This window comes from Micropterus salmoides, unplaced genomic scaffold (genome assembly GCF_014851395.1).
Source record: "Micropterus salmoides isolate LMB-PRFRI ecotype aquatic unplaced genomic scaffold, ASM1485139v1 Ms_hic_scaffold_11, whole genome shotgun sequence".
NCBI classification, from domain to species: domain Eukaryota; kingdom Metazoa; phylum Chordata; class Actinopteri; order Centrarchiformes; family Centrarchidae; genus Micropterus; species Micropterus salmoides.
Window position 1 is genome coordinate 6706980 of NW_024040152.1, and position 13494 is coordinate 6720473.

General features: G+C 37.6%; 1 protein-coding gene across 2 annotated transcripts; it reads left to right on the forward strand.

Annotated features, from left to right (window-relative positions):
• The first annotated feature begins 221 nt into the window (after nt 1-221).
• On the forward strand, nt 222-12899 carry nek10 (NIMA-related kinase 10). Of its 2 annotated transcripts, XR_005443346.1 has the most exons (37): nt 222-371; nt 554-668; nt 790-850; nt 975-1111; nt 2002-2097; nt 2183-2267; nt 2367-2408; nt 2517-2595; nt 2705-2772; nt 2878-2957; nt 3036-3122; nt 3458-3682; nt 4223-4362; nt 4643-4704; nt 4807-4878; nt 4993-5057; nt 5206-5308; nt 5456-5584; nt 5710-5847; nt 5945-5990; nt 6092-6213; nt 6788-6890; nt 6992-7067; nt 7485-7614; nt 7710-7780; nt 8208-8415; nt 8588-8669; nt 8781-8843; nt 9158-9203; nt 9429-9466; nt 9636-9736; nt 10012-10122; nt 10730-10835; nt 11014-11057; nt 11437-11492; nt 11891-12523; nt 12629-12899. XR_005443346.1 is itself a non-coding variant. In XM_038710598.1 (36 exons), exons 2-36 carry the CDS (start codon nt 598-600, stop codon nt 11925-11927), a joined length of 3180 nt encoding a protein of 1059 aa, XP_038566526.1. In that variant the 5' UTR covers nt 222-371; nt 554-597; the 3' UTR covers nt 11928-12899. The 2 variants fall into 2 exon arrangements, 1 of the variants encoding a protein (XP_038566526.1); XM_038710598.1 differs by having other exon boundaries at nt 11891-12899.
• The last annotated feature ends 595 nt before the right edge of the window (nt 12900-13494 follow it).

Below are 13494 nucleotides of genomic sequence, written 5' to 3' on the forward strand. Positions count from 1 at the left end.
AGTTTTAGTTTTTGGTTAAGTTGCTTGCTGCTTAGAATTAATTTAATTCGTGTAACATTACAAAAGATACCTGTTATTTGACTAATTATTTGTCAATAAAGACAGAAAAGGGCGAGAAAAAAACGGAATACTAAAAGCGTCTGTTGTATCCATGGCAACCACAACGCTCTAACACTGCTCACTCTGATTGGTTGAAAATGCCGTTAAACTGAGCATTGTTGTTTCTTATTTGTTAATGTAGTGGCGTCTGCTGTTTCAAGAATAAAAACTATTTCGCCTATATCTCCGACTAAGGACATTTAATGAAGTTAAATTCGTATTTATTAGTTCAAATTAACTGTCTCCTGCGAGTTTGCGATGATGGTGGAAGGGTAAGAGACCTTTGACTTGTCTATTTTAAACTGACAGTTCACCTATGGCTTTAGCCAAATGAGTAGTTTAGCTAACCATCTTATCACAGAAGTTAGCACTGTTTCCTGTAGTATTTTTAAATATACAATATATATTATATAAAAGAAAGCTAAATTTCACTATGTGCCAAAAATGTCTAAAGTTGAACCGCAGCTTACCTCATGGAAACAAAGGGGAACACTGAAAATGTCCAATCCAGTTAAAAAAGTGAGACAAGGAGAAATATTGTCCTTGAAATCCAGAGGAATCCAGAGCAAGTAAGCTGGGTCATTACCTCCTCACAGTTATTTAATAGTCTGTTACATAATTTAAAATGAATTTTACTGATATGAAAAAAACAACAACAACAGCAAATCAACTGATAAGCCTGTTTTCTAGGGCATCTCATGATCTTAGGAGACTTCAGTCCCTGCTTGCCAAAAGCAGCCCCAGACAAGAGGTGAAAAACAACAAATGACGCCACACTTAGGCAAAGTGTCTAGACATTTTGATAATGATACAAACCAACTCATACTTCTTCAGTTTTGTATATATGTTGTGCTATGAGACTCCCTGTGTTGCAGGTGGCAGCGTTGAGTCACAGTAAAGCACGTAGCCATGGAGCCAGCAGATCACAAGGCCTGCAACCCCCAAAGGACATCAACAGACCCAGGAGTGACAGCGACATCACCGGTGAAGCCTCTGAACTGGAAAAATTCAGGTTTTCTATCAAAATTTTATCTTTTTTTATCCTTATCATCTTAAATTCATTCTTAGGAGCGCAAAACACAGTGAACAGACTGCTATTCTATTTAAGCCTATCTCAAACTAGTTCACTTTACATGTCTGTGTCCAAATTTCTCTTGTCCATTTGTATGTAACTGAATAATTGCTCCATTTGTCCACATGTCCAGTATTTACCTCTTTACGTCCCATATTTACCTCATGAATAGTCAGATGGGCTTCCTATAGTATCTATGCCGATATAATAAAGATTCAAAAGAACCCTTTTTTCTATATCTTACTTTGAGAAATATAAATCTTAAATTGTTTTTTCATTTAATAAAATACGGCAAACGTCTCTAATGTTAAACTGAAACTAACTGAAAACAGAAGGATGTTGTACATCTGTAAAGTAAAATGCCTGGAATTGGCAAAAATTTTATTCAAATCAGGAAATATGTTATCAGAGAATAAGTAAACAAGATTACGAATCTGGACAGACATTGTATGCCTGTTTTCTGTTCTTGACAGTTTTTGACACACGCAATGAGTAACAAAAACTGAAAAAAAAAAAAAAGACACATTTTGGCCAGATATCCAGCCCAGTCAGAATATGGTTGTGTAGAAAACACAGGTGAGAGTGAGGAAAATATTGATCTCCTACATCCATGATACAAACTGTATTATATTGTACTAGTAGTTTGACATAAATTATGGGCCGTTAAGCAGACTCTGTCACATTCAGTAGTTTTGGAGGATAGAATTACAGAAGTTGATGAATTGTGGGTTTTTTTGGCTGATCATTCATTATATTATATTCGTTTCTTTTAAGAATCAAATACAGTTTGTACAGTTTTGGACCTAATTTTAGATGCGTTCATTTTTCAGCATCACATACAGCGACCAAAGATGTTTCAGCAGCCACCCACTTCATACGCTGTTCTCTGACATCCTTGCATCTTTGATAAAAAACCGACTCTGCAGGTAAAATATCCTTGAAATACTGTAGCATTTCTTTTCTTGTCTCACACAAGGCTTACATTACTGACAATATTTATTCCTTCTATAGTGAATGGATTGACCATGCACCGCCTGAATCTGTGCTTAGAGTTCTCATCTGCCTACGAATTTTGATCAGAGATCCCCACCATCAGGTGCGACTTGAAAGAATATGTTAATTAGTGATGTTTATTATGTATTGTATGAATATTGTATAAAAAAGTAAAATGCCTCTTTTAATTGTTTTCTTTTAGAAAATCCTACATCAGCTCCAAGGCATCAATTTACTTGCCAAGGTAAATGTTCTATAAGATTTTCCTCACATGCCTTAATAGGCTGTGTTTTTTGTGATTTACCCTTGTATATCTCCTGTCATCCTCATCGCTGCTCCATTTCTCTTTTAGTATATGGAGTGTGTCACTGACATGTACATATCATGTGGCGAGCAGGTCTTTGCTGTGCAGAAGCTGGTCACAATGACCTGTGAGTAATCTGAAGGCAATATCAAGACAGGATAATATGACAAATTAGACATATAATATGAGTCTTGTGTACGTCTTCATCAACGCTGCCTTTGCTGATTGCTCTGCAGATATGTTTCAGAAGCTGTCTGCCGATGAACATCAAAGGGTCTGGGTCATCAAGAGCGGTGCTCACAGGGTAAGGGATAAGTTGTGATAAGGTTATCTGTGATGATGTGCTGTTTGTTTTCAAATCAAATCATGTTGAAGCCAAACATGTGTCTCTCATGTAAACCATTTCTAGACCCTTGTGAAGCTCCTCTCCACAACAGATAGGAGTGTGCTGCTGGGAGCCCTGCTAGCACTCACTACTTTGGCTGAGAGGTGAGCAAATGAGCTAAAACATTTAATGCATTAAATACATTTATTATTTCATCGGCTGCAAGCCATTTCTTTCTGCAGCCCAGAATACAAGGAGGAGATTGGCAAGCTGCCAATAGTGGAGAGCCTACTTGTAATACTGCAGGAATATGATCTGCTGTCAAAGAGGTTAGCAATCACTTCTTTGTTAATGTATTCGTCATGGTCAGATAAAATGTTGCGTCTTCTCCCGTGGGAACCTTCCGTAATTCATTAGTGCTGATAAAATACCCAAAACTAGACAAACAAATGAAGTTACTGCACCCCGTCTCATCTTAGCTCATCTCGTGCTATCTTATCAGATTGTACACACACACATTACTTTTGCTGTTCACGGCACTATTTTAATCGACACAGAACTTTTTTAAGTTCAGCTACAAAGTCATTTATAAGATTTAAAACAAGAAATTAACAGCAAACACAATTAAAACATGGACCTAGAGTGAACTTGATGTTTCCTCCAGAATGAGTGCGGAGCTGCTGAGACTCCTGTCCCCGGTGCGGCAGGTGAGGGACCAGGTGAGGGAGCTGGAGGGTCTGCCGGTGCTGCTGAGCCTGCTGTACGGCCAGCACCTGAAGCTGCTGTGGAGCGTCACCTGGGTCCTGGTCCAGCTTTGCGAGGATGCTGATACTAGGACAGAAATACGGAGCTGGGGCGGGGTACAGCAGCTTCTCCGGCTACTCAACAGGTGACTGTCTTACAGTGTGTTTCAACCAAAACCTTTTACTTTTGTTAACCATACTCATCTGTACTTTTCTTTCCCTGAAAATGCACTGGTCAAAGCTACAGCAGGTGCTTTTCTATCCACATTGAAGTGATTTGTGGTTTAAAAGGTCACTCCAGAGATTTAGTATTGCATTTCCATAAACTTGCGCCAAAAATTATGATGTAAATCAAAGCGACACAGGCCAAGATATGCAGACTTTTTGTTTATAGTATAGGTCAAGCTCCAAAGACAATAGATCCTACATTTGACTTCTATGTGTTGCAATTTCTGGTTTTCAAAAGTAGCTTTATGGCTTTTTCCCCCTCTTTTTCAAACAAAAGATCCCCCAGTTTAACCTCTCAGTATTTTAAGAGCTAATGATGGAAGATGCAACTACAACCGAGTAACCAGCATCACAACACATTTCAGTTATAAAGCTTCGTTTTCAGGCAAAAACAAATGACAAAGATGTACAGATTTTTACAGATTTTAGTATCATGACATACAAAATAACTCTTACAGTAACAGCCAGTACGTCTCTGACCGCTCGTCCATCCAGACGCTCTCCAGCGCAAATGCAGCCGGACGCATCCAGAGAGAACACATCAGAGAGGAGCTAAGCCTGCAGGAGGAGGTGGACAAACTTATGGCCTTGCAGTCAGGTCAGAGACTAAACAACTTATCAGTCATTTGCAGTCTTATCAGTTGCTGAGAATGTAAACTGTTTTTTCCTGAAGTAACAATCCGACCACTGAGACTGAGAATGTAACTATGATTTTGTAGGAAATGTGTGTAAATTTTATGTTTCTTAATGACACCACTACAAAGTAGTAGGGGAGTGAGTTGTTAATGTTCTCAGCTGTGCATTGGACTGTCTTAGACTATAAGAATGCATATATGAAATCTTAGATTTTGTCATATTCCCTTTAATCCCTTTTCCAGCCTGCTGTACGGTTCTGACTGAGCTTAGTCTGGATGACACATCTGCTCACCACATTGTGCAGGTAAGGAAAAGTCTTCACTCAGTAAGCAGGACAGGAACGGAATTTAGATCAAATTACTATAAATCAACATAGCATCAACTCATGTTACCATTCTTTTCTTAGGAAAATGGGGTCTATATAATCACAAAGTTGATTTTACCACAAAACACTGGACCAAAGGTCACATTTTTACAGGTATATGGCTTCATACAGTATCAGCTCAAATGAAATAACATTATAATGTAAATGATGAAGAACTTTAACTACCAGAAAGTTAGCTAAACTTATTTTAAATGTGTTTATTGGCAGTGCTATGCATTTCGGACCCTCCGGTTTCTCTTCAGCGTGGAAAGAAACAGGCATATGTTTAAGAGGTGATGTTTCATACCTTAAAGAAGGAAGACACCAAGTTAATTTCATGCATAAATTGGTTCAGTTTGGCTACAGTTGGCTTTCTGTTTTGGGAAAAATCTCTTCAGATGTTCTCCAGTGCTGTTATGTAATCTTTTTTATCCATTTCAGACTCTTTCCCACAGACCTCTTTGAGTTGTTTATTGATGTTGGACATTATGTACGGGATCTCACTGCCTATGATAGACTGCAAACCAGAGTTTCACTCTACACTGTAAGAAAGCAGATCCTAATGGATTCATCTGTCTACTCAGCTGGCTTTAGGCTGTAAAATAAAAAGAAATATTAATAAATAAAATAAAAATCGAGAACTATTATTATCCTTACAAATGGCTGGATTGTGGTGTGTTTTGTAATGCAGGAAGAGGAACTGGACAGTCTAAGAGAGAGCATCGAGGCTGTGGACCAGAACCGACCTCCCCGTAAAGTCATCAACGGTTACTCCATACTGGACCATCTGGGTACTGGGGCCTTTGGAAGCGTCTTTAAGGTACAAGGAACATCCTCTAAATTGACAGCATCTGATGTCAGAAGTGTTGGTATTTGCTTCTTTGTGACCTCATGCTTCAGGTTTTTCACATAAAATGTCACCGGTTCCAATTAATATATATTCAGGTCCAAAAGCAGAGTGGCCAGAACCTCCTGGCTTTGAAGGAGGTGAACCTCCATAACCCGGCGTTTGGCAAAGACAAGAAGTCCAGAGACAGTAATGTGGAGAAAATCATGTCTGAACTCACGATCGTCAAAGAACAGGCACAGAGTTTTAATTTTAATCAGTGAAAATCAATTTAAAAGCATGCTATCTGAACAACTGAGCCATATTTATTGTTCCTTGGTTTTTGTTCTCTAGATGACACACCCGAATATTGTTAAATATTACAAGACATTTTTGGAAGGTGAGGATAATTATTTTTACTGGCCATTTCAGCCCCCAGCTATTGTTAGGAAGGAATACAACAAGGATTCAAAGCCAAAAACCCTAATTACATTGTTCTAGGTGACAAGCTGTACATTGTGATGGAGCTGATTGAGGGAGTGCCGCTGGCTGAACATTTTAACTCTCTGAAGGAGAAGCAGCAGCAGTTCACAGAAGACAGAATTTGGAATATATTCATACAGGTAACAACTCTTGGACTTCTTTGGGTAAGTATTGGCATTATATGAATGTTAATTTCCCATGTCTTGGGAAAGGTCATTTCATTTGGGTAGTCCCAATGTTAATACATTCATGGGACAACACAATGTTGCTTGCCTATTTCTATCTCAACTATGTAACCATAACCCAATATCATCCAGATTGAATTTAAACCCAGACACTAAATACCCATAAATAACAGGCCCCAGTGTTGTGACAATAACTGGAAGCTGCACAGACACATTATTGATACCTTATAGTAAGTAAAGTGACAGAAGAACAGTGATTCTTAATCAGGGGGGTACTTCTACATTGGCTAAAAATGATTATCATCTAATTGTATTTAAAGTATGAAAAAAACAAATTGCCACAGTGGCTAATACATTTCTATTTGTGTATACAAAATTATTAAATTGCTAATGCTGATAAGTAGCACTTTATTGTAGCTGATCGAGGTGGAGTTAGTTTTAACTACTGTAAATAAGTTCCGTTGTCAGAAGAGTCTCTCCAAAGTCCCACTTAATTACAAATTAATATATCTTGAACCTGTCCCCTCAGATGTGTCTAGCGTTGAGGTACCTGCACAAGGAAAAGAGAATAGTCCACCGCGACCTCACACCAAACAACATCATGCTGGGGGAAAAGGACAAAGTCACTATCAGTGTGTGTCAATTTACAGTTTTCCACAAATCTGCGTTTATCACTGTCCCTGTCTTTTATCCAAAGATAAAAGTTTAACCTGTTTCTTTCTTCTACTTGAAGCTGATTTCGGCCTCGCTAAGCAGAAACAGGAGAACAGCAAGCTAACGTCAGTGGTCGGCACCATCCTTTACTCCTGGTGAGGAAATTCATTCTGAGCATATCTCAAAACCCAAACTCTCTCACAGAAAATGTGTTTTGTGTAAAGCAACCCTTTAAGGTAGTATCGCAGAGCTGTTATATTTTATCATGTACGTATTATTACAGCCTGTCAGCATCTTAGAGAAACAGCAAATACTGCAGCTCATGCATGTTTATGGTCTTAACAACATGTGTGGATGCGTGTGTGTGTTTTTGTGTTTGTGAGAATTGATTTGAGTTGTAGAACATTTTTGGAAAGTGGTAAATTTACTGTCCACACTTTGTCAGTGAGCTTCTTTTTAGGGATTTAGGTTAGGGTTGGATACTAGGGAATCCGTTGTTGTTGTTAACGTATGAGTGTTTTTCATAAATTAACACGTACAATCATTTGTGTGTGTGTGTGTGTATGTGTTAGTCCAGAGGTGGTGAAGAACGAGCCATATGGAGAGAAAGCTGACGTCTGGGCTTTGGGCTGTATCCTTTATCAGATGGCCAGTTTAAAGCCTCCGTTCAACAGCAGCAACATGCTGTCGCTGGCCAGCAAGGTTACATAAATACAAACACACACACACTCTGGACATAAAATGTTTTTTTCTCTGTAGACTGTAATTGTTCCTTGCTTCTTATTCTGTGCTGGTAGATCGTGGAGGCCGTCTATGAGCCGATTGAAGAGGGAGCTTTCTCAGAGAGAGTCACAGACATGATCAGATGGTGAGACTTTGTTTTGCAATTATTGATGTTGGTGTATTGTTTCATCTGCAGAGGGTGTCTTACTGAACCCTTAAATTTAAGAGTATTTCGGACTGTAGCGTCACTACCATTTCACATTACTGGCAATCTTTTACATCCACTGGTGATTAACAGACTTTTATTCTTCTCAGGGTTATTATATTAAACTCACAGGGTGATTCTGCTTTACCTATTCAATTTATTAGAGTTTAAAATAACTATTAAGGCAATTAAAATTCACTTTAAATAACTAACTTGGCTTGCATAGTTGTCTATGATATATATTTGATCACATTTATAATATTAATTTTGTGTTTTTATTATTATAGATTAAAAGTAATTTAACATTAATGTCACTCATTCCTCTAACGTACTCATCGATATATTTTGTTACGGGACATCCTGTCAGGTGTTTGAGTCCAGATGCAGACCAGCGCCCGGACATTGTGGCCGTCAGCTCCAGGATCTCCGACCTCATGATGAAGCTGATGGACAGCCTCTACACTTCCCAGAATGCACTAGAAAGGAGAGCAGAGAGAGAGAGGAAACGAGCACAGAAGTATTTCCTGGAAAGGCACAAAAGTAGGATGAACTGCTGTTTCTCAAACCTCTCTCAGGTAAAGTACATTTTGAAAATGGAAAGGATGTCTCTGGGGAGTATGCAGATTACATTTATTGTTGTACAAGGTTACTAAGAAATTCTGTAATAGTTGGTGCAAATGTTATTTTTGTTTGTGTTTAGTTTATGACCTGCAGGTTTTTTAAATAAGTGCTGCACTTTTTTCGCAGGAAAATCCCTTAATGAATACTGAATCGCCAAACTCTTCTGCAGCCTGCAGGTCAAACCACGGCGAGCAGAATGTTAGTCAAGGTGACACGGTTTCATACTGCACAGAATTTAACAAGGCTGGGTGAATGATTTGAAAAGCTAAATGATTACATATTATAATTAAAATGTGTGTGTTTTTATATGATGCCTCAGATGGTGATGTTGAACCATGCGATACCAAAATCGACACCACCGCTTTTACAGGACAACACTATGGTCAGTTCTCTGCCAGTTGTGAGAAAAAATCACCATGAGGTTTGGTAGCATTAGTATTTTATTTTTACTTAGGGAACATTCACATAACAAGTATGTTTTCCTGTAATAACTAAGTCTTTGTAAACAAGTGGAGGCAATCTGGGATTTGAACTGACAGCCTTGCAGTAGCCATGGACAGTCTTTTAAAGCTAGAAGTTACTATTTGTCACTTGTCCCTGCTCAAGTTTTTTAGATTGGTTAGTTCACTGTGTTGTGGATTTTCTCTGATAACCAAGATTTGTTCTTTTGGCTGTTTTTTTTTGTTTTGATCAAAGGATTAAAGTCCAGTGCCTGTGATACACCTGACCAAACTCTGTCTGTGTAAGTGAAACATCTCACATTACCTATTTCTGTGAGGTTAATGGAAAATGTATATCTACTGGACACAGTATCATAATTTAGTAATGTAAAAAGCAGTTATATGTACTGTACATAAATAAATCTAAATGGCGGCCAATGTTTGTTGATGCACAAATACCCAGACAAAAACAATTTATCCATATCTGACACAATTCATTGACCTGCCTTTTCAATTTTCCTTCTCAGTGGGGATTATGCTGCTGCAAAGAGCAAATCAAGACCAGGTACCTTTTAAACCTAATATCACTGAATATGAGTCGATTACATGAACAAAACAACCTAAAGAGCATATGTAATAAAAGTTGGAAGTTATAAAAAGTCTCTTATAAAATTTGTCTTCCCTGTTAATTTAGTCTCAGTCACCTACGTGTTGTGGTTTTGCTCTTACCTCAGTGTCAGCAGGGCTCTGTGTCTCCCAGAAGAAGGTTCGGCAGATTGATGATCCCATTCAGAGGCTCCTCGTGCAGCTGCACAAAATTATTCACATCACTCAGGTACAGTCATACAATAGTTTTTGTTAGGTCTTTTCAAAGTTCAGGTAAACACTGTAGATACAATTCATCAGTCCAAATCCAAAGGTTCTGGTTTCATAGATTTTAATTGAATTTTGACAGAGTCAATCAATGTCACCTGTGACCTGCAAAACTACTGATTTTCATCCTCACATTAAGCTCACTCAGGTCTGATTTGTGACTGACAGCAGTGATAAAACCTGATTGTGAATATTAAATGTTGATATTAACTCAGATTGTCTTTCTTTCATCTCCAGCTTCCACCAACTCCGCACCACAACATCAAACGGCGGATCATTGAAAGATTTAAAAAGTCTCTGTTCCGCTATGGGAGCGATCCATACAACCTGAAGGTGGAGCTCAGCAAGGTCTGAGTCCAAATGTTTGTTTTGTCCGACCTACTGTCCAAAAACTGAAAGATATATTATCACGTAAGACAAAAAAAGAACAAATCCTTAAGAGAGAAGCTGGATCAAAGGGTTGTTTGCTTGAAAAATTACTTTAGCAACCTTTTCCTCAATCAAATAATCGATTAATCAGCTCATTTTAGCTCTAAACCATATGTAAATTAAGTTACTTAGTTGCATAACTGGGGAGGGTCTTATTTTTCTATTGTACTCTAACTATTTTTGCCTTTCTCTTGTTAAATTTATTGTGACTTAGCACATAATTGGTTTATTTATGTCTGACAGTCTGATGTCACACATATCAGGCTACAGCATTATCTGATGTATTTCATATCCATGTTTATTGTTAGATAAAGAAGGAATTAATGCTTAAACTTGGGAACATGATCATACATTTTATTTATTTTTTCTCTTTCTCTCTCATGCTGAAACTAATTGTGAAATATTTGGGGAAAGTGTTGCAATTTTTTTCTAAGTCAATGGGAGGGTCCAAACAACATATTAGTGACACCAGGGGGGAGTGATGTTTGTCCAGTCCCTGAGCAAAATGAGAAATGTTTCCCTGTAGCTCCTCCAGGCGTCTCCAGAGCTGATGGAGTTAGGCTCAGCAAGCTCAGATCGGTGGCCTCTGGTCCACCACTTCACGGGAGACCCCCATGCTGCTGACAGCACAGGTAAGAATTTTTGGCATTTAGTGATTTGATAGATTGTCATCAGGCTGATTTTGGTTGGTGAGCGAACATTAAGAAAATCAAGAGTAATGACCACACCATCAAATGTTGCAAATTCACATGTGGATATTTAGATTTTGATGCCAAAAATGTGCATCTTATTTCTCTCTGCTTCTGATAGGTGATAGCAGTCTGAAAGATGGAGTCACCTATCAGCAGATGCAGGTCGGTTTCTTTGGACAGAGCTAGGCCAGCTCTTTCCCTCTGCTTCCAGTCTTTATGCTAAGATAAGCTACCTGACTGCTGGCTATAGCATCATATTCAGAGAATAGAGAAATGAGAGTGGTATCAATCTAACTCATATGTAAGCATATATCGCAAAATGTCAAAATATCATCCTGTAATCAAGGAAGAATGAATCTTTTCTTCAATGTATAACAGTTGTTTCAATGCTATGCATGTGTATCATTCTTTAAGAGTAGGTGTCACTTTTGTTTTTCTCCTGCAGGATCTAGTGTCTAATTTTTGAAAATCTTTTCCGCCTCACATAGAACGTCTTTCTGCTGAAAGTGAAGTGATTTCCTGCACAAATGTTCTTTTTCAGGGGATCATAGAGGAGCTGCTGGAGGAGAACAGCTATTATGAAGCAACACACAGCAGGTGACCTGGACATGGCTACATTTATATAGCACTTTTATCCAAAGCGCTTTACAAGGCTTTTGCTTACTCACCCAGGATGACCAACTACACAGCTGCCAGCCTGTATTTTACTATTGAGACAAACAACAGACAGATACCTAAAATTCAGTTATTATTAAAAGCCTAACTGTTTTGTGATCACCTATCCTTAGATGGGTCATGACTGTTTTCACAGTAAAACCATTATTATTTTTATTTTAACAGCAGCAATCAGTTGCAGTACTGAGTACTGAGTTCAATTCAATTATTTTTTTAAGGTCAATTCTGACTGTAAAAAAAACATAATTTCTTGAATTCTCTTAGTTGAATATTGTGGTTCAAATAATTATTATCTTTAATGTGTTTTGTGTTCATTTTAGGATCTCAGAGAAAAGAAATGACCAAGAAAACAAGTGACCATCGTTCATGTTCATCCAAGATGTCACAGAAGCAGCAATTTATTCCACTATTCCACTATTTATTGGTCTTTAAACTATTGGACAACTTACTGCTGTTTGTTAGCAATTGTTGTGATAAGGCTGCAACTAAAGATTGTCATTATTGATTAATCTAGAGATCATTTCTTTCAATTAATCGTTTAGTCTTTCAAATTCCCGAAAACAGTGAAAAATGTCCATCACAGTTTCCGTGATCAAACTGACCATTTTGTTTCATTAACAATCCCAAATCAAAAGATATTGAATGTACGATCATATAGCAGCAAATCCTCAAAGTCGGAACTGGGGAATGTTTTGAGCATTTAGAACATTTTTGATTTAGGAATTTCTTAAATTATTCATTGATTGAGTTAAAAAATTTCTGATTAATCAATCTCTTTGGTGCTCAGGTATTGATTGTTTATACACACATGATGTGACTGTGAATCTCTAAAGATAATTTAATATATGTACACTGTAAGGTATATGCAAGTGCTTGTAAGGAAGTTTGAAGTTGATATATATTTCTTCTTCTCAGTTTAGCCCATGAGAAGCTTCTCACATCAAAGTGAACTGGTGTGTAACCTGCAAATACACAGAAACAACAGACTTGACCTCCAACAAAAAGCTTTTCATCTGTGGGGTTCAGCTTGTTTGAAACTTTCCGTTTTGTTGTTTCAGGTTTTGTCTGAGTTTAGCATTTTAAATTCTCAGGACCAGACTCAGTGGTTTGACTGCCTCACTGCAGGACTGCACATCACAGCATGTGTTTCCAGTGGCTGCGAGCCAAAGCTGCTAAGCCATATTTCCTCCTTTACTTGACTTTTAAAAAGCTGATAAGAAACCCAACCCTTTTTCCACTTTTTGCTGTACTTTAACTTTAAATACTTTGTAAATGCACTCTAAAATATCATCATTTTAATTATAATAAACATCTGAAATGTTCACTCTACTTTTCTATTGTAATTTTGAAGAGTGGAGTACAGCTGAAGGGGTGCATTCTTTTGCACTTTGATCCAGAAGGGATTTGTCAGTAAGGAGTAACTATACTCAAATGATAGATTATGATATTAAAGACACAGTATTTAATGCAGACAATGTCCAGTTGTGATCATTTGTTACATTTACATAACGTTTGTATAGCAGATATAGTGAGCAGTGGTGGAAGATTTCAGATAATTTACTAAAAAAGTAATAATACAGTAATGTCAAATACTCCATTGCAAGTACATTTTCTCCATTTATGATCTTACTGAAGTAAAAGTGTAATCACAAATGTCCTTAAAGTACTCACTCTGCAATAAAATGTCACCTGTGCCTGATATATTATGTGACACTATTAGATTCTGAAGACTGTTGCATCAATACCTAAGTAGCATTTTAGTGTTGTAGCTGCTCGAGATGGAGCTAGTTTTAATTCTTTATATACATTACAGTTATGTAGTTTAGTCCCGAGGTGGTGCCTCTCCGAAGGGTGAGATAAATCTGAGGGCTCGTTAGTTGATTAATTTTTAAGTTAAGTTTTAATAGACAATCTGTTTTCATTT

Coding starts and splice junctions, on each gene's coding strand:
- nek10 (XM_038710598.1), top strand. CDS start 598: ATGTCCAATCCAGTTAAAAAAGTGAGACAAGGAGAAATATTGTCCTTG. Junction 4,879..4,992: donor CAAAGGTCACATTTTTACAG/GTATATGGCTTC, acceptor GTTTATTGGCAG/TGCTATGCATTTCGGACCCT. Junction 6,891..6,991: donor AAAGGACAAAGTCACTATCA/GTGTGTGTCAAT, acceptor TTCTACTTGAAG/CTGATTTCGGCCTCGCTAAG.